Genomic DNA, 21,704 nt, shown 5'->3' on the forward strand with positions numbered 1-21,704 from the left:
GGTGGGATGTAGCTCACTGATAGGGGACGGGATGTAGCTCACTGATAGGGGACGGGATGTAGCTCACTGATAGGGGACGGGATGTAGCTCACTGATAGGGGGTGGGATGTAGCTCACTGATAGGGGGCGGGATGTAGCTCACTGATAGGGGACGGGATGGTGGGATGGCTCACGGGATGTAGCTCACTGATAGGAGGCGGGATGTAGCTCACTGATAGAGGACGGGATGTAGCTCACTAATAGGGGGTGGGATGTAGCTCACTGATAGGGGACGGGATGTAGCTCACTGATAGAGGACGGGATGTAGCTCACTGATAGGGGGCGGGATGTAGCTCACTGATAGGGGACGGGATGTAGCTCACTGATAGGAGGACGGGATGTAGCTCACTGATAGGGGACGGGATGTAGCTCACTGATACGGGATGGCTCACGGGATGTAGCTCACTGATAGGGGACGGGATGTAGCTCACTGATAGAGGACGGGATGTAGCTCACTGATAGGAGGCGGGATGTAGCTCACTGATAGAGGACGGGATGTAGCTCACTGATAGGGGGTGGGATGTAGCTCACTGATAGCGGGTGGGATGTAGCTCACTGATAGAGGACGGGATGTAGCTCACTGATAGGGGACGGGATGTAGCTCACTGATAGGGGACGGGATGTAGCTCACTGATAGGAGGCGGGATGTAGCTCACTGATAGAAGGCGGGATGTAGCTCACTGATAGGGGGTGGGATGTAGCTCACTGATAGGGGGTGGGATGTAGCTCACTGATAGGGGGTGGGATGTAGCTCACTGATAGGGGGTGGGATGTAGCTCACTGATAGGGGTGGGATGTAGCTCACTGATAGGCGACGGGATGTAGCTCACTGATAGGGGACGGGATGTAGCTCACTGATAGGGGGTGGGATGTAGCTCACTGATAGGAGGTGGGATGTAGCTCACTGATAGGAGGCGGGATGTAGCTCACTGATAGGGGACGGGATGTAGCTCACTGATAGGGAACGGGATGTAGCTCACTGATAGAGGACGGGATGTAGCTCACTGATAGGGGGTGGGGTGTAGCTCACTGCTTGGAGGTGGGATGTTGCTCACTGATAGGGGGTGGGATGTAGCTCACTGATAGAGGACGGGATGTAGCTCACTGATAGGGGGTGGGATGTAGCTCACTGATAGGGGACGGGATGTAGCTCACTGATAGGAGGTGGGATGTAGCTGACTGATAGGGGGTGGGATGTAGCTCACTGATAGGGGTGGGATGTAGCTCACTGATAGGAGGTGGGATGTAGCTCACTGATAGGAGGTGGGATGTAGCTCACTGATAGGAGGTGGGATGTAGCTCACTGATAGGGGACGGGATGTAGCTCACTGATATAGGACGGGATGTAGCTCACTGATACGGGGTAGGATGTAGCTCACTGATAGGAGGTGGGGTGTTGCTCACTGATAGGGGGTGCGATGTAGCTCACTGATAGAGGACGGGATATAGCTCACTGATAGGGGGTGGGATGTAGCTCACTGATAGGAGGTGGGATGTAGCTCACTGACAGGAGGTCGGATGTAGCTCACTGATAGGAGGTGGGATGTAGCTCACTGATAGGAGGCGGGATGTAGCTCACTGATAGGAGGCGGGATGTAGCTCACTGATAGGAGGTGGGATGTAGCTCACTGATAGGTGACGGGATGTAGCTCACTGATAGGGGACGGGATGTAGCTCACTGATAGAGGGCGGGATGTAGCTCACTGATAGGAGGTTGGATGTTGCTCACTGATAGGGGGTGCGATGTAGCTCACTGATAGAGGACGGGATGTAGCTCACTGATAGGGGGTGGGATGTAGCTCACTGATAGGAGGTGGGATGTAGCTCACTGATAGGAGGTCGGATGTAGCTCACTGATAGGGGACGGGATGTAGCTCACTGATAGGAGGTGGGATGTAGCTCACTGATAGGGGGTGGGATGTAGCTCACTGATAGGGGACGGGATGTAGCTCACGGATAGGGGCCGGGATGTAGCTCACTGATAGGGGACGGGATGTAGCTCACTGATAGGAGGTGGTATGTAGCTCACTGGTAGGGGACGGGATGTAGCTCACTGATAGGGGCCGGGATGTAGCTCACTCATAGGAGGCGGGATGTAGCTCACTGATAGAGGACGGGATGTAGCTCACTAATAGGGGGTGGGATGTAGCTCACTGATAGGGGACGGGATGTAGCTCACTGATAGAGGACGGGATGTAGCTCACTGATAGGAGGCGGGATGTAGCTCACTGATAGGGGGTGGGATGTAGCTCACTGATAGGGGACGGGATGTAGCTCACTGATAGGGGACGGGATGTAGCTCACTGATAGGCGGGATGTAGGATAGAGGACGGGATGTAGCTCACTGACAGGGGGTGGGATGTAGCTCACTGATAGCGGGTGGGATGTAGCTCACTGATAGAGGACGGGATGTAGCTCACTGATAGGAGACGGGATGTAGCTCACTCATAGGGGACGGGATGTAGCTCACTCATAGGAGGCGAGATGTAGCTCACTGACAGGAGACGGGATGTAGCTCACTGAGGCGGGATGTAGCTCACTGATAGACGGGATGTAGCTCACTGATAGGGGGTGGGATGTAGCTCACTGATAGGGGGTGGGATGTAGCTCACTGATAGATAGGGGTGGGATGTAGCTCACTGATAGGGGTGGGATGTAGCTCACTGATAGGGACGGGATGTAGCTCACTGATAGGGGACGGGATGTAGCTCACTGATACTGGGGGTGGGATGTAGCTCACTGTATACTGATAGGAGGCGGGATGTAGCTCACTGATAGGGGACGGGATGTAGCTCACTGATAGGGAACGGGATGTAGCTCACTGATAGAGGACGGGATGTAGCTCACTGATAGGGGGTGGGGTGGACTGCTTGGAGGTAGCTCACTGATAGGGGGTGGGATGTAGCTCACTGATAGAGGACGGGATGTAGCTCACTGATAGGGGGTGGGATGTAGCTCACTGATATACGGGGGCTCACTGATAGGAGGTGGGATGTAGCTCACTGATAGGGGGTGGGATGTAGCTCACTGATAGGAGGTGGGATGTAGCTCACTGATAGGAGGTGGGATGTAGCTCACTGATAGGAGGTGGGATGTAGCTCACTGATAGGGGACGGGATGTAGCTCACTGATATAGGACGGGATGTAGCTCACTGATACGGGGTAGGATGTAGCTCACTGATAGGAGGTGTGTTGCTCACTGATAGGGGGGGGATGTAGCTCACTGATAGGAGGTGGGATGTAGCTCACTGATAGGGGGTGGGATGTAGCTCACTGATAGGAGGGGATGTAGCTCACTGATAGGATGTAGCTCACTGATAGGAGGTGGGATGTAGCTCACTGATAGGAGGCGGGATGTAGCTCACTGATAGGAGGCGGGATGTAGCTCACTGATAGGAGGTGGGATGTAGCTCACTGATAGGGGGTGGGATGTAGCTCACTGATAGGGGACGGGATGTAGCTCACTGATAGGGGGCGGGATGTAGCTCACTGATAGGTTGGGGCTCACTGATAGGGGGGGATGTAGCTCACTGATAGAGGACGGGATGTAGCTCACTGATAGGGGGTGGGATGTAGCTCACTGATAGGAGGTGGGATGTAGCTCACTGATAGGAGGTCGGGCTCACTGATAGGGGACGGGATGTAGCTCACTGATAGAGGACGGGATGTAGCTCACTGATAGGGGACGGGATGTAGCTCACTGATAGGGGTGGGATGTAGCTCACTGATAGGGGACGGGATGTAGCTCACTGATAGGGGGTGGGATGTAGCTCACTGATTTTCAACATTTTAGTTTTGCTATACTGTATACGTTTGTAAATATTTCATAATCCTTACATAATATTGCATACGTGTTTGGGTTTTTTGTTGTTGTTGTTGTTGTTGTTTTTTGTCTGGGTTGTTATTTGTTGTTGTTTTTTTAATTTGTTTGTTTAGTTGTGGGGTTTTTATTGTTCTTGTTTTGTTTTTGTTTTGTTTTTGTTGTTGTTTTTTGTCTGTTTTGTTTGTTATTTTGATTCTGCTGTTTCTTCTTTTATTGTTGTTATTTTTTAAAATTATTACTTCTCTTTTTTTCTCTCTCTCTTTTTTTTGTTTTTTTTATAATGTTATTATCGTTGTATTCGTTATAATCGCTTGTAAAGCTTTAATACAGTTAAAAAATTTGTTTGTTATAAAAATGGAGAATACTACATTCCATTTATTTTACAATTATGTGTTTGAATGACTATCTAACGAGCGAAAGCGATTTGGATACGTTCGTAAAAAGACAAAACAAATATATTCTAATAATAGTATCTAATGGACACGAGTGTAGTATAATTGTATTTCTTACATATCTTCAAAAATGAAGTTGAAAAGAACTTAATGTTTTTCCGAACAAAAAACGTATCTATTATGCTGCCGCTTGCACCGATTAGTTTCAACATTGTTTATTTTAATGTTCGGTGCCGTGTTGCTTTGGCGTGCGGATCATCGCCGTAGTGCAGCCAATGAAATCTCTTGAAATTGATATTCGATATATGTGTGTGTGATACCAAACCATCTTACACAGTGTTCTCACTGACATGTCGGTAAGAGAACATAAAACAAACATTTTTTTTCATTTTTTATTATTATTTATTTATTTATTTACTTTTGTCTTTTCAACGCTCTTCACGTTGATTGGTGTCATCATTTACGGTGTAGAATATGACACAAACCTCGGCTGGTCTTTTACTTTGGTGATGATCGGCGGTGTGCTGTACATCGCTACAGGTGTCATGTTTGTCATCGACACTGTCCAAGGATGAATGAATGAATGAATGAATGAATGAATGAATGTTTAACGACACCCCAGCACGAAATATACATCGGCTATTGGGTGTCAAACTATGGTAATGCAAATAAATAAAGTGGTGATCAACATCAATATAAAAATTCAAGACAAACAAAAACAGTATAAAGAACTGTGCAAAAACACAAATATCACAGAATTTTACGGATACTGAATTTTACTCAAAACTTCAGTTTTGTGCTGTATTGGCCATTCTCAAAGAGAATGTTACACCCCTGCACCACGGTGAGGTTACAGCACACGCAGGGGTCCAAGGATGAAGACAACGCTGATTTTATTTATATTCTATTGCAGCTTAGACTTAGATACGGTTTTAACGTGCTCATATACCTCTATATACATCGGTGGTCTGACTCGGAGCATCTATTGTAGCTATCCATCTAAACGTGGAACTTTTAACTTTTTTACATTATATAGACATAGTGTGTGTTTAGTAAATTCAATTAAATAGACGTCAAGCATTCTGTTTATTCTTTGCCTCTCTTCTGTTCTGTATTAATCGATTTCGTATATTATATCACTGTTTTATACTAAAAGAAAAATCAAGTTCTAAAACAAATAAAATGCTAAATTATAATCATCTCACATTTGCAGTATTAGAGCGCAGCCTGTGATATTCATTATACTACTGCTGAACAATACGAGATAACCCAGGCCGAACAAGGCGATTTGTGACAAACTGCTTGTTTATCGTCCTTATATGATATGATGCACAGTCCTTTGAATAAAGGTGTTTTATTTAATATTATTACTAAGATTTGTTATTGAGTCAATTAACGCTTTTATTCTCGAGTGCGATTTGCTTGTGAATTGTATCCATTTATGCAAATGAGTAAAACTGAACATATGATTCTCGCATTGTGTGTATTTGTGTATGATTGTATATGTGTACATACATACTATGTATGATTGTATACGTGTACATACTATGTATGGAAGGGTAGATTGATGGATGGAACCAAGAACAGTTGCATGCAATGATAGATGCATGCATGAATTTGTGTATGTCCCTATATAAAATTGTATGTGTGTATTGATGTACGAATATCTATATATTGCATATAGACGGGTTTTTCCAATTGTCGCCCAGCAGTTTATGACGATGTCGATAGATGGCGTAACCGTACGGCCGCCATTAAGGGAGTGAAATTCACGCAACAATAACATGTGTCGGCATTGCATCTTGGTGCAATTTCAGTATTTATGACTTTCTTGGAACGTTTTGTAAAAGCAAAACCAGTCTCTCAGATAATTCAACCTCATTTAAAAATTGTATATTCATATCAATGTCGGTGGAAATTTGTGAATGATTATAAACATAAATAATAAATCACCTATATACGCCAATACAAAAGCATAGCGAATAAATTAAACACGCGCAAGTAACTGAGTTTGATGGTTATTAAGTGAAACTTTACTGAATATATCCTAAAATATAGAAAAATATTTCAATTATGTACGTTTGTAGAAAACGTGGTTTACCATTTTAAAAAAGAAATACTGACCTTAGATCTAGATGTCAACGTTTAGCTGTTACTATTATTAGCTCTGGGATATTCCAGATGTGATCACATGGGGTTGAAGTGGGATGCAGTTCACTCTTCCAAATATTGCCCTCTTATTTTTAATTTATTATTTTATTTATATAAATATGGGTTATGGTGTTAAATGTGTGTAAATAAATGATAAATAAATAATTTACTGACGTAATACGCATGCAGGCCACACCAAAAATCGTACCCCCACCCACGTCGTCAAATTTAATTTTTTAATTATTATTATTATTATTATTATTATTTATTTATATTTATATTTTTACTTTTATTATTCATTTATTAATTAATTTATTTATTTGTTATTATTTTATTATTATAAAAAAATTTTTTTAATTGTTTCTAGAAAAACAGATTAAATTAAATTGATCATCGACAATATTCAACACTAAATTACCCTCAAAAAGCGCCTCTGGTTAGTCATTAAATGTTCGATATGCCAGTTAATTACAAAACAGGAGCATAGGCTGGGGGGGGGGGGGGGGGGGGTGTATCTGATACCCCCGTCAGCAGAGGCTAAAATACTGTTTTAAAGTTCAATATATTAGGCTATACAGGTGTCCAGGGAAATTATATTTGCTTGCATTAGTTTAAATTATTCGTTATGCTTTTGTATTCACGTGTATATACATGCTTTATTATTTACGTTTTTAATTATTAACACACTTCCACCAACTTTGATATGAATCTACTATCTTTAAATGAGGTTGAATTATCCGACATACTGATTTTGCTTTCAGAAAATGTACTAAGAAGGTAATAAATACTGAAAATGCAACCAGATGCAATGCCTTCTAATGTTATTATTGTGCAAGTTTCACTCCCTTAATGGCGGACCGATCACGTGATTCTAAACATGGCCGCGCACAGTACTTTGACGTCACTGGCCAATAAACCCGTCTATATGTCGGATTTGACTATTACATACATAGATATTGACGAACAGGTGCAAGGGATAATTAAATAATTTTTAGCCTCACAAATCGTCCGATACCATTAATGGGACTTGAACCTGTGGAACAGAATCGCCCGCACCTTAAGCATAAGGGTGGGTAACTCAAAATGTTAGTTAGTGGTCAAGCTATGTTGATAGAACTCCCTAGCTCAGAGAGAGAGAGAGAGAGAGAGAGAGAGAGAGAGAGAGAGAGAGAGAGAGAGAGAGAGAGAGAGAGAGAGAGAGAGAGGGAGGAGAGAGAGATAGGGGGCTGAGAGAGAGAGAGAGAGATGGAAACAGATAAAAGAGAGAGAGAGAGAGAGAGAGAGAGAGAGAGAGAGAGAGAGAGAGAGAGAGAGAGAGAGACAAAGAGTAAAAGAGAGATACATGGTGGGAGAACAAAGAGTTAATAAGTTTGTTTTGTTTAACAATACCGCTAGAGTACACTGATTCATTTATAATGGATTATTGAATGTCAAATATTTGGTAATTTTTAAAAAAACCAGGACAGCACATGACACGGTCTTTGATATATTAGTTCTGGGACATTAGTTGCGACGGTAAAAAAGCCAGTCGAGGAGGTTTGATTCTGTGACCAAAGCACCTCGGACGAGCGCTCTATCGCCTGAGTTATATCCCGTCCCCAGGAAGTGGGTCACACCGAAATCAATGTGCTCTAGTTAAACAAATCAAAGTTTATTTAATTCTGTGTTTACTCATTAAGTCATTCCTTAAGTATTTTAGTAGGTACTATTTAAAATACTGTCGAATGTCGTTGTTTTATAGCATTTATTGTCAGGCGCGTGTGCAGGGAGTGGACTCAACTCAAGCAATTTTTAAAACAAATGTTTTAATTATTTATTTATTTATTTTATTATTATTATTATTATTATTTTAAAATTATTTTAATGGTTATCTATTAATATAGCTTCGGAATGAATGTTTAACGACACCCCAGCACGAAAAATACATCGGCTATCAATTTTCTGTTTGTCCAGACTGCTGTAAATATTCATCTCCGGAAAACTAGTTAGATAGTTCATGGTCTTCGTAGACCGAGAACTGCAGACTGGAACTCGGCTTTAAACCAACAGCCTTGTCCCTCCATCAGGCAGAGAAACCGCTGAGGAAAAACTAAATAGGCCTACACGTCGTATCATATTCCTTCATTGTTGGTGTTTATATTCCTTCAACGACATGATTCATAGACTGATCTGAACCTTTATTTCTCTCAGGTCGTAATCCAAGGCACATGGGCGGGACGTAGCCCAGTGGTAAAGCGCTCGCTCTATGCGCGGTCGGTCTGGGATCGAACCCCGTCGGTGGGCCCATTGGGCTATTTCTCGTTCCAGTCAGTGCACCACGACTGGTATATCAAAGGCCGTGGTATGTACTACCCTGTCTGTCGGATGGTGCATATAAAAGATCCCTTGTTGCTAATCGAAAAGAATAGACCATGAAGTGGCGACAGCGGGTTTCCTCTCTCAATAATAGAGAGGGAACCGGCTGTGCTAGGTCACCGAAAGTCCCAGGAACTAAAGACTAGGGGTGTGCCAAGTGCCCATGGAACTGGGCGCATAGAATATGTCAATACCTTTTTAAGAAATGTTATTTTGTACTGACAATAGGAGCAGCTGACCAAAAATATTTCTCTGTGCTGTGATTTGCACTGTCTTATTTGCAGATGAACGCACCTTTGTGTACTTTTGAAGGGAAAAGAATTTCTTCAGTGACATTTTGTTTTCATTGGAGCATAAAAGCTTGATGATTTCTGGCAAGAACAAGATCAATTAATGGATAACATCCTTATTGGCTGGAATATCTAAAATGGAAATATCTGCTGCAGGGAAGACAACAGCAAATGAAAATATTTCTTTTAAGAAGACAAAATATTGGACTCGAGTACTCGAGGGTCAAACTCGACCCGAACCAGAGTACCTGATACTTAAACTAGATGTCGATGAGATTAAGGAATAAAGTAAAATAGCATTATGCATCTTAATTCCAGCGCTGAACATGGATGCCAAATCATGCCATTGTATTGCGTTTCACACATTTTCATAGCCCTATAATGTAACCGGCTGCAAGCATATGGCAAAATGACGTTAAAAATACAATTAAATAAGAGTGCTTTTTCCTTGCACGGGTACTCGAGTCCTGTGAACGGAATCGAGTGTTGCTAGACTCGACCTGTGCCCGAGTACTTGAGTACTCGTAGAGACCCAAACACAGTACGACTGAAATATGAACATATAATGAAAAGCTGTGTATACAGTTTTGGAGATTGATATTTAGTCCCATGTTGAACACCATTAATTTGGTTGAATTGCTAATAGATTGTTTATGTCCGTTGATACAGCTACAGTCTTTGCGATGTAGCATTTTGTCCGGCCACTCGGATCTATTTAGTAGCTGAAACAGTGAATAACACGTTACATATATGAATTGTACAGTACTGTTTAGTTATTTGGGGCCTGGAAATTGCTAACGATTTGCTATATTTCCTATAATTTTTCATTTAACAACGCAACATTCAACGCATTGCAATTACGTTTAAATGGCGTTGGACACTGATAATTAGAGAGCAAACCCGCTGCTGCCAAGCAATGGGCGACACTTTCTGATTAGCAGCAAGCGGTCTTTTATATGCAGCACCTCACAGACAGGACAGGGCATACATGTACCATGGCCTTTGTTACACCAGTTGTGGAGAACTGGCTCAAACAAAAAGTAACCCAATGGGCTCACCGACAGGGATCGATCCTAGACCGACTGCGCATCAAGCAAGCGTTTTACCACTGGGCTACGTCCCGCCCTGTAACGAAATGAATGATTCTGTTTATATTTGAACAAATTCATGATTTTTTCAGTTCATTGCTGAAAACAGTTTTTTGGTATTTGGCAACCATCATGGATAACGCGGAGAAGGGAAATGTCAAAATGTGTTTAAAGACCCTGAAAACCTTAAAAACGATATGTTATAAATTATATGTTGTTGCAAATATGCTTTTTTTTGTGTCCGCCATATTGCATTTTATGGATTCTGCCAGTCTGGATTTTCCAAAATGGTTTCCCACTACGTAAACGTGCTCAGCAACCCCGAAAATCCTATAACTGACACTACAAGACACATTCCAAGCAAAACAAACAAATAATCATGGAGCGAAAAATCCACGCTTTCTATTCCCGGGGGACCATGTAAAATTCCAAGGGTATGTTCAGGGTTTAGCGCATAACATATGGAAAATGTGAAGTTGTTTCACAATTATGAAAGATAACCCATATTTTGACATAGTACAGGCTATCATAAGTCAATTATTTTCAATTCAACCCCTCCCCCTACTTTAGACCTGTTATATTAATCGCAATACATCCATTCAAGAAAATAAATATTTTATTTTGTTTACCAACACAAGTATTCTACACTTTGACACCACATCAACAAACACAAAGTGTATTTTTGTCGGGGCATGGGTTAACTGAAATAAATGTCTTTAATACTCAAACTATTTTCGAAACTAACCCTGCATCACTGCCCACAGTTGTTCGAACGGGTTTTTCTAAATATACTCTGTTATTTTGTGTTGTGTGGAAGCGTAAACGAGAATCAAAGGAATTCCGCTCAATAAATCACAAGGTCCCGCGACTACTCGTATGGCCGCATCTAACACAAGCTGGGCGGATCTAGCCTTTCTAGTAAGAGGGCGCACAACGAAGGTCCCGCCCCGCATTAAAGGCATACTGCCACGGATTTAAGGACCTTATTTCTCTAAAAATGGATAATAACTAAAAATTACATTAATTGTTGGAAACCAAATCTAGCTATCGCATCACCTTAACTGAACCATGATGGAGTGAAATCCATGTCAACCCTTTCGGCAATTTTAGTTTTTGAATTATGGACCATTGCCATAATTCAATTATTTTTACAAAATATCATTAATAAATGGAGTATGGTGGTTATGAATATGGCTGAATAAAGTACATTTAGGGACAAATCAAATGATTTTTGTTAAGGTAATGCTTTGTTTGAGCATTAAATAGGTCAGTGGTCTGTGACAATATGCCTTTAATAACTGTGGCCCAGTCAGAATATCACGTTAACCATTCAATCAGATCACAGGATACTTCAGGATAGGCGGGATGTAGCCCAGTGGTAAAGCACTCGCTTGATGCGCGGTCGGTTCGGTATCGATCCCCGTCGGTGGGCCTATTGGGGTATTTATCGTTCCGGCCAGTGCACCACAACTGGTTTATCAAAGGCCGTGGTATGTGCAATCCTGTCTGTGGCATGGTGATCCCTTGGTACTAATGGAAAAGTGTAGCGGGTTTCCTCTCTAAGATTATATGTCAAAATTACCAAATGTTTGACATTCAATAGACGATGATTAATAAATCAATGTGTTCTAGTGGTGTCGATAAACAAAACAGACAAACTTCAACAGATACCTGCCTTGAAAAACTACTTAACTTATATTAGTAGCTCACCAAACAACTACAGTCCAGCCTGTTAAAGCGGACACCTGCAATATCAGTCTCCCCCCAAAAAAACCAACAAAGCCACATTGCTTGAAGGTGCTATCTCAACGTTGTATATTAAATGGCGATTTTTCCGTCAACATTATTTATTAACGTTTTCAACTATTATATATAACGGTCAGTTCTTGCGAAACCTCCGTAAATCTGAACGACAAAACCGTTATCCGTGATCAAAACCGTATCTTTGTACAATGCAGAGTCCAATGGAGTATTTAATAAGATAGTGGTTGCTTTTCTTATTAGTGTCTCGTCTATAGGACAGCCACTCGTGAGAAGAGACCTTACTGAACAATGCATCCTTTCTTGCGCCGCTTGCTTTTTCTTATTACTGCCACTCACAGACCAGTTTACTCAATAGACTAAATATAACTGTGATGACATGCACTCATATTCCTCTGTTATTTATCCAAGGATTATATGTGGGTCGATATATGTGTAGTTATGCATTACAGATAAATGTAAAACTAACTACATATATATGCGTTATTATTAGTATGCCACTAAAGACCATTTAATAATATATCATATATATCATCCTGCCACATAACCCTCCATTTGGCCAAGGAGTCACGTGGGTCGGATCCGTGGAAGGCGTGCCTGAACCTTTGTGGATATGGGCACGTTAAACGAGTTTCCATTCCATTCCATACATATCATATCATATCATATGAGATATAGCACCTTTAAAATTAATTAAAAGGCTCGCTTTGGTACTCCACTGGGCGACTGTTCCACACAGGTTCGACTGTGCAGTGAATGGAATAAAACGTGTATGTGCCTGTACAACGTTATGTGATAAAAGATCAGTATTCCTCAGCGCAATCCCATAACGCTGGAGGTGTCGGCAGAAGAAGCGCAGTACTTCAGAATAAACTGTAAACCCAGAAAACTGTTCCAAAACTCGCCAAACACATGGAGAAATTTCGGAGAAAGAAGACATCATGGCTGGATTTTCAAATGCCTCCACGTTTATTAAAATAGCGCTCGGATTCTGTATAGCCGCTGTTCTGTTCGACGTCATCGGGTTTCCAACACCATACTGGATTTCAAATGTTATCTTTAACAGTGGTCTCTTCAAAGAATGTGGTAACGGACAATGTCGTGACATACTAGAATTATTAATTATTTAACTCATCTTTGTTCTTGTTATGCCATTTTTACATATTAATAAGAATACTCTTTCAATGTGTACAATTCCATTCCCCTGTATCAAACACAGACAGAATAGCATACATTGTCAATGAAATGGCATTTTAATTTAAAGGGACATTCCTGAGTTTGCTGTACTTTTGAAGATGTTATCGATTAACAGAGAGTTTTCGACGACTGTAAGTACATAAAATATAGTGACTGTATATTAAACGTGTTTTTGATCGTTCTAGTATTTGTACTAGGTTAAATTTCATTTTATTTCCTAAAAAAGATTTGTTCGTACGTACGAAATTATTTTAAGACAAAATCCAGTTTGGGCTTCTTACAAATATTAAGACGACCAGAAACACATTCAATATACAGACACTGATATTCTAAATAAGAAAATATATTTAATATGCAAGTTTAATCGTAGAAATATTTTATTAGTCGGAAACATTTTACAATGCAGCAAACTCGGGAATGTCCCTTTAAATGGAATTTAGACAATTGTTTAAAACTTTGGATACAAATCGGCCGTTTTCCTTTGTCGTTTGTTGATTTATCATGCAGGTGTAATTTTTATTTCTGTACAATTGTATGTCGTTATTTAGAATCACAACACTCTAATCACACACACACACACACACACACACACGCGCGCGCGCAGAGAGAGAGAGAGAGACAGAGAGAGAGCGAGAGAGAGAGAGAGAGAGAGAGAGAGAGAGAGAGAGAGAGAGAGAGAGAGAGAGAGATTATATATATATATATATATATATATATATATATATATATATATATATAATTTTTACTACATAAAAAGGCATAAATTGAAATTTATATTTAATACATTTTAACAAAAGGGCCAGTTAATATATATATACTCTGTCACAAAAGAAACGCATAGACGAAATATTCATGGAATTATCTCTTTAATACAAAGTGGCATAATTTCGTTATTTATGATCGTATCACAGTCAAATTTGACATGAGTATGTGACAATGTTCTTGTTATGGACTGACGGCGACGTTTTCGGCATTATGGACTGACGGAGGCGTTTTCGTCACCAAACAACGTCGCACGAGGGCGCTGAAATCAGTACCTTGTGTGGCCACCAGCAGCAGCAATCACTGCGCGACATCTCCTTGGCATAGACTGAATGAGTCTCTGAATCCTAGCCCATTCTTCCTGCAGTTCTTCCTCCGGGCACGCTGGCACGTGTCCATGTTGAATGGGGTTGAGATCTGACGATCTTGATGGCCATGGCAGCACATTAATGTTCTCATTCTGTAGGAAATCCATTGTTACACGTGCCGTATGCGCCCTGGCATTCCTGCTGAAAGAGTTATCTCTGTCGATCCCAAATGGGAAGTATGTGGCGGCGAAGAATTTCATCCCGGTAGCGTACAGCTGTTGGGTTGCCTTGTACGAAGTTCACTTCTGCCGGTGTATGTGATGGCTCCCCAAATCATGACACTCCCTCCGCCGAATCTGTCAACTTGGGCGACGCAGTTGTTGACAAAACGTTCATTGCGGCGTCTGCAAACCCGTTGTCGTCCATCACGTCGCTGTAGAAGGAAACGTTCCACCCTTGTACATTCGTGCACCAGCGAACACGTAAATGTCGATGTTCACATCGCAGGACGGGTCCAACATATGGTCTCCTAGCCCGGTTCCGAATGATTTGTGCAGACACCCTTCTCAAACCAGGTATGCGTCCAGCAGTGTTCGTTGCTGTGGCAGTTCGGTGACGCAAGTGCAGAACCCAGATGTAACGATCTTGTGCTAAAGTTGTTATGCAGTTGTTATGCTAGGTCTTTCACTTCTGGGCCGGTCTTCAGCTGATTGAAACTGCTGGTACCTGTCCCAGAGACGTGAAATGGTGCTCTGATGGACGTTCATGTGGCGTGCGACTGGTGACTGCGATTCACCTAACTGGAGGCGGCCTATTGCAATATTTCGATTCGGCAGGTTTAGTCTTGGCATCTTGTAACTCGTCTACGTCGAAATGGAAATGAGGCATCATTGCGGGCATTGCAGCTTTACATTTCCATCACTACCTCAATCTTTTCCCCCAGTCTCACTATTCGCCAAAATCTTTTCACGCAGATTTCCTGAAATTGTGCGTTCGCGTTAAAAGAGTGCATTTGGGCATGCTGACCATTTAACACGCAGATTTCCGATATTTTGCACACTTTTCGTTTCTTTTTTGAAACATGGTCCACAACAAACTGTAACAGAAATATCGTATTTTCCCGCTCTTTATGGCATGGTTTATACATTGGAAACGTTTATACCACACTTCTGATGTCACTGTAATTGCTATTACAGCTGCACGCTTGCGACAGTTGCGGCTATCATATTGACATCAATTAGCGTCACTGTAATTGACATCGCTGAATGATTTTAACATCGATGGTATTGCGATTCCAAGCATATTTAACTGGGTTTTTTTTTTTGTAAATTAGTTTGTGGATAATAAATAAATTGTAACATTGCGGTAGTGACAGCAGGTGGTTGTCATACAAAAGTACTACATATAATAAAATGCGTTGGGTGGACCTCAAAGTAGCCGTCATAGACAGGTGGTCGTCATATAGGGGTGTGTATGTATGTATGTATGTATGTAACAAACTCTCAAACTCTATTTTGTCAAACGTCACGCTATCTGGCAGGACGAAGTGAGTCCCGACCGTGTTTACATAAGAGTTTGTATGTTTATCTCAAACTTTGACATAAAGATACACACGTTATCTGAAATAACTGAACACCGGACAAATAGTCCAGTCCTAAATTCTTTATTTCGTGCAAACTGTAACGGGCGATCATACCTTTATCAATCAATATGTTCCCACTAATTGTTTTGTTTTATGACACTTCGCCGTCTTCGGCCAGATTACCTGACTGTACGTGCTCAGGTTAACTATTAGATGTGTAATTACCGTTACATATGACATTTTTATGTCATTTTAAAAAATAAATGGCAGCTTTGATATCCTTCATCAACATGTTTATTGTTTGCGTCAAGGATCGACACAACAACAATGAATTTAATCAACTGTCTTCTTGTTTGAATTTGATTTTGTTTTAAAACCGTGTATTTACTAAAATAAAAGTAATGTTGCCTTTACGGTGTCGCAAATATGTCAGTAGCGTTTCATTCCATATCGAGTTTCAACATGGAACGTCCAGCTAAACGTCGCCGTATTAAACTATCACTCGATGATAAACTTAAAAGCATTAAACGTTTTAAAAGTATATAAGCAAACATTAAATTATCTTAAGTCGAAGGTTCTTTATTGGATACTATCTGTTGAATACATCTTCAGTGTATTTATACAGCCGAATATGAATAGGACACCAGCGGAAACAAACGTGGATGTCCGGTGTACAGAGGTTAATATATAGAGAGTGGCCCCAACAAACGATAATCCTACTGAATATATATTTATGTTAAAAGTATGGGGACTTAATTTGATTTTTCACACCCATTACTATATGGATATTTGCCACATTCAGTGACAATTGTAGGCCCATAGGTTAAATATTGTTAAAATAGCAACAGAGAGAGAGAGAGAGAGAGAGAGAGATGGAGAGAGAGAGAGAGAGAGAGAGAGAGAGAGAGAGAGAGAGAGAGAGAGAGAGAGGAGATGGAGAGAATAAAAGATGACGAGAGATAGATAGATGGGAGAGAGAAAGAAAGCGAGAGGGATAAGAGACAGAGACAGTCTGTGTGTATTTTGAAGATAGAGGGGAAGAATAGAGAACTATCAAAACAAAGCACTGACTACGATCAAGATACAGAGCGAGACTACACAGAGAAACAGTGAGAGAGAGAGAGAGAGAGAGAGAGAGAGAGAGAGAGAGAGAGAGAGAGAGAGAGAGAGAGAGAGAGAGAGAGAGAGAGAACAAACAGTATACAGGGGAGAGAAAAGAAGAGACCAATACTCATTATTGTTGGTATAATATATAAACAAAAGATGTAATTTTATACATTATAATATTTAACAGATTTCTTAACGTATGCTTACAATGTAGGATGCACGTTTTAATATTTAGATATTCAAAATATTTTATAGACCAGCCTCATATATATCAACGGTATATTTTAATTTCAGAGACGGATGAGTTGAAAGCCACAACGGCCATGGTCATCATTGGGTTCCTGGTCGGGCTGGTGTGTCTAGTGTTGACCATCTGTCATCTGTTCGTCGAGCCGCTGGGAACCAAGATCATCAAGACTGTCTGCATGATACTCGCATTCGTAGCAGGTAAGACGCTCACACCATTAAATGACTCAGTAGACCTAATACACCACTAAATTACTCAATATACCTATTACACCACTAAATGACTTAATAGACCTTACACCACTAAATGACGCAATAGACATACACCGGCCTCGGTGGCGTCGTGGTTAGGCCATCGGCCTACAGGCTGGTAGGTACTGGGTTCGGATCCCAGTCGAGGCATGGGATTTTTAATCCAGATACCGACTCCAAACCCTGAGTGAGTGCTCCGCAGGGCTAAGTGGGTAGGTGTAAACCACTTGCACTGACCAGTAATCCATAACTGGTTCAACAAAGGCCATGGTTTGTGCTATCCTGCCTGTGGGAAGCGCAAATAAAGATCCCTTGCTGCTAATCGGAAAGAGTAGTCCATGTAGTGGCGACAGCGGGTTTCTTCTCAAAATCTATATAACGCCATACAACCGTAAATAAAATGTGTTGAGTGCGTCGTTAAATAAAACATTTCTTTCAATAGACATACTTCACATTCCAGTTACGGAAACGAGCCGCTTACACCACTAAATGACTCCACATACATATTACACCAGTAAATGACTTAGTAGACCTATTACACCACTAAATTACTCAACAGACTTATTACATTACTAAATGACTCAATATACCTACTACACCACTAAATGACTGAATATACCTACTACACTACTAAATGACTAAGTATACCTATTGCATCACTAAATTACTCAGCATACCTATTACACCACTAAATTACTCAAAAGACCTATAATTACGTCACTAAATTATTCAATACACCTACTACACTACTAAATGACTCAATAGCCATATTATACTACTAAATTACTCAATATACCTACTACTCCACTAAATGACTCAAAAGACCTAATTACACCACTAAATTACTCAATAGACCTACTACACCACAGGAATTACTCAATAGACCTACTACACGACTAAATTACTCAATAGGCCTACTACACGACTGAATTACTCAAGAGATCTACCTAACATATATACTAATTACGCAAGTGAGCCGCTTACCCCACTAATGAATCAAACAGACCTACTGCACATTCTAATTGCGCGCAAGCGAATCGCTTATACCACCAAATGACTCAACATACCTATTACACAAGTAAATGACTCAATAGATCTATTACACCACCAAATGACTTAACAGACCTTTACACCACCAAATGACTTAACAGACCTTTACACCACTAAATGACTCAATAGACCTACTTCACATTCCAATTGCGTAAACGAGTCGCTTACAACATTAAATGACTAAATAGACCTACTCAACATTCCAATTGCTCAATCGATTTGCTTACACCATTATTTGACTCAATTTAGAAGTAAATCCTAACGGTTTAAAGTACATTTATTATTTCCTCGCAAGGCAAAGCGGCAATTCCACTGCATCATTCACACGGACAGGTACAACAGGCACGTTTTACTGGTACCAGCATATTTTATATTTCTGTATATCGTATTTACTTATTATATAAAGCTGATGACTTGTAAAACTCAAAAACAAATCAAGAAATTAAAGAGACGTAAGAAATTACAACATGTTTTAATCCGTGAAGGTGTCACACTTCTGTTGAGCGCTACGGGTCGTGTGGAGATACTTAGTGGAAACAGATCGGTTTAATATCAAACCAGTTGTCTTACGGGTATTTCAACCAGATAGGCGTTGCAATATATCTATCCATTGTTCGTGTTTATACGTGTCTGTGCCTGTCATAGCCTGCTATGCAGAGACGCCAGTTATTGTTATAATTGGTTTCTTATCTGTTCCTCACAACTTTACACTTTCATGTATTTTCTTCAACTAGCCTTCTTACTTACTGAGTCACTGACCCTACATTTAATTTGTATTTTTCATTGTATGTTTGCTATAAGTGTTATGTAATACTTTATGCAATAAACATGTTCTTCTTCTTCCCGTAGCGGAATCGCGACCTAACACGGGGAATTGGTGGTTTGGTGCCTAAACACATCCATGGCTACGTTTTTGTCGTATCTGATGTATTATCGTCATAAAGTTCTGTTTATTCTGTACACATTTTATAGGACTAGTTTATTATCGCCATTTATTGTACATGTATACATAATTAATAAATATTTCAACATTTCTAAAATATTCTATACATATTTCTGAACATTTCATGTCCGTGTTCATTTCATTATCGCGATATATTTTAAACATATCTTATGAAAGTTTTATCATGCTTGGGGTAGTATTCTAGTCTCATTCTTATTAACTTTGGTCTGGACTCGAACCTGTATACAGTACATAATATATTCATCACCATTTTAGTTTTGCTATACTGTATACGTTTGTGAATATTTCATAATCCTTACATAATATTGCATACTTGTTTGTTAGTTTTGTTTTCTTATTTGTTATTATTTGTTTTTGTTTTTATTTGTTTGGTTGGTTGTTTATTGTTCTTGTTTTTGGGGGGGGGTTTCTTTGTTTTTGTTGTTGTTGTTTTTTGTTTTTATTGTTGTTGTTTTGTTTGTTTTTTGTCTGTTTTGTTTGTTATTTTGATTCTGCTGTTTCTTTTTTCTTTTTTTACTATTGTTATTTTTATTTATTATTACTTTTTTTTGTAAAAAAAATTGTAATGTTATCATCGTTGTATTCGTTATAATCGCGTGTAAGGCTTTAATACAGTGTAAAGTTTTGTGTTTGTTATAAAAATGGAGAATACTACATGAGTGTCTTTAGATTCCATTTATTTTACAATCATGTGTTTGAATGCCTATCTAACGAGCGAAAGCGATTTGGATACGTTCGTAAAAAGACTTCCGAACAAAACACGTATCTGTTATGCTGCCGCTTACACCGATTAGTTTCAATATTGTTTATTTCAATGTCCGGTGCCGTGTTGCTTTGGCGTGCGATTCATCGCCGTAGTGCAGCCAATGAGATCTCTTGAAATCGATATCCGATATACGTGTGTGTATGATACCAAACCATCTTACACAGTGTTCTCACCGACATGTGAGTAAGAGAACATAAAAGGAAAAATATATATATATATTTTTTTTTATTATTATTATTATTTATTTATTTATTTTTGTCTTTTCAGCGCTCTTCACGTTGGTTGGTGTCATCATTTACGGTGTAAAATATGACACAAACCTCGGCTGGTCTTTCGCTTTGGTGATTATCGGCGGTTTGCTGTACATCGCTACAGGTGTCATGTTTGTCATCGACACGGTCAAAGGATGAAGAGAACGCTGATTTTATTTATATTCTATTGCAGCTATCTACCTAAACGTGGAACTTTTAACTTTTTTACATTATACAGACATAGTGTGTGTTTAGTAAATTCAATTAATTCTGTTTTTTCTTTGCCTCTCTTCTGTTCTGTAATAATCGATTTCGTATATTCTGTCACTGTATTATACTAAAAGAAAAATCAAGTTATCAAAACAAATAAAATGCTAAATTATAATCAACTCGCATTTGCAGTATCTGAGCGCAGCCTGTGATATTCATTATACTACTGCTGAACAATACGAGATAACCAAGGCTGAACAAGGACATGTGAACGATTTGTGACAAACTGCCTGTTTATCGTCGTTATATGATATGGTGCACATTCCTTTGAATAAAGGTGTTTTATTTAATATTATTATTAAGATTTGTTATAGAGTCTATTAACGTATTTATTCTCGTGTGTGCTTTGCTTGTGAATTGTATCCATTTGTGCAAATTAATAAAGCTGAATAAATGATTCTTGCATTGTGTATCTCTGTGTATGGATGTATGTGTGTACATGTATATACTATATATGTATGAGTACATACTATGTATGGATGGGTAGATGGATGGATGGATCAAAGAACAGTTGCATGCAATGATAGATGAATGCATGAATTTGTGTATGCCCCTATATAAAATCGGATGTGTGTATTGGTGTACGAATATCTATATATTGCATATATGTCGGGTTTGACTGTTACATAAATATATATTGACGCACTGGGCAAGGGATGATTAAATAATTTTTGGCCACACAAATTGTCTGATACCATTGCTGGGACTTGAACTTGTGGAACCGAATCACCCGCACCTTGCAAGCCTTGCCACGATACGCTCTCGGCTATTGAGATATACTTACAAAGAATGCTCTTTGAATGATTATATGCATGGGGCCTACAAGCTACGCGGTCGATCCCGCTTACGTGGATGAACAGTGGGAAACCCTGTCACTGGCCACACTCAATCTCTAATGAGGGGTGGGACGTAGCCCAGTGGTAAAGCGCTCGCTTAATGCGCGGTCGGTTTAAGATCGATCCATGTAGGTAGGCCCATTGGGCTTTCTCGTTCCAGCCATTGCACCACGACCTGGTATATCAAAGGCCGTGGTATGTGCTATCCTGTCTG

At 40.3% G+C, this 21,704-nt stretch overlaps 1 protein-coding gene across 1 annotated transcript; it reads left to right on the forward strand.

Annotated features, from left to right (window-relative positions):
- Positions 1-12,840: 12,840 nt before the first annotated feature.
- On the forward strand, positions 12,841-21,043 carry LOC121370121. The gene is made up of 3 exons (XM_041495225.1): positions 12,841-12,985; positions 17,150-17,302; positions 20,401-21,043. Exons 1-3 carry the CDS (start codon positions 12,841-12,843, stop codon positions 20,541-20,543), a joined length of 441 nt encoding a protein of 146 aa, XP_041351159.1. The 3' UTR covers positions 20,544-21,043.
- The last annotated feature ends 661 nt before the right edge of the window (positions 21,044-21,704 follow it).

Source organism: Gigantopelta aegis, chromosome 4, assembly GCF_016097555.1.
Source record: "Gigantopelta aegis isolate Gae_Host chromosome 4, Gae_host_genome, whole genome shotgun sequence".
Classification (NCBI taxonomy): Eukaryota; Metazoa; Mollusca; class Gastropoda; order Neomphalida; family Peltospiridae; genus Gigantopelta; species Gigantopelta aegis.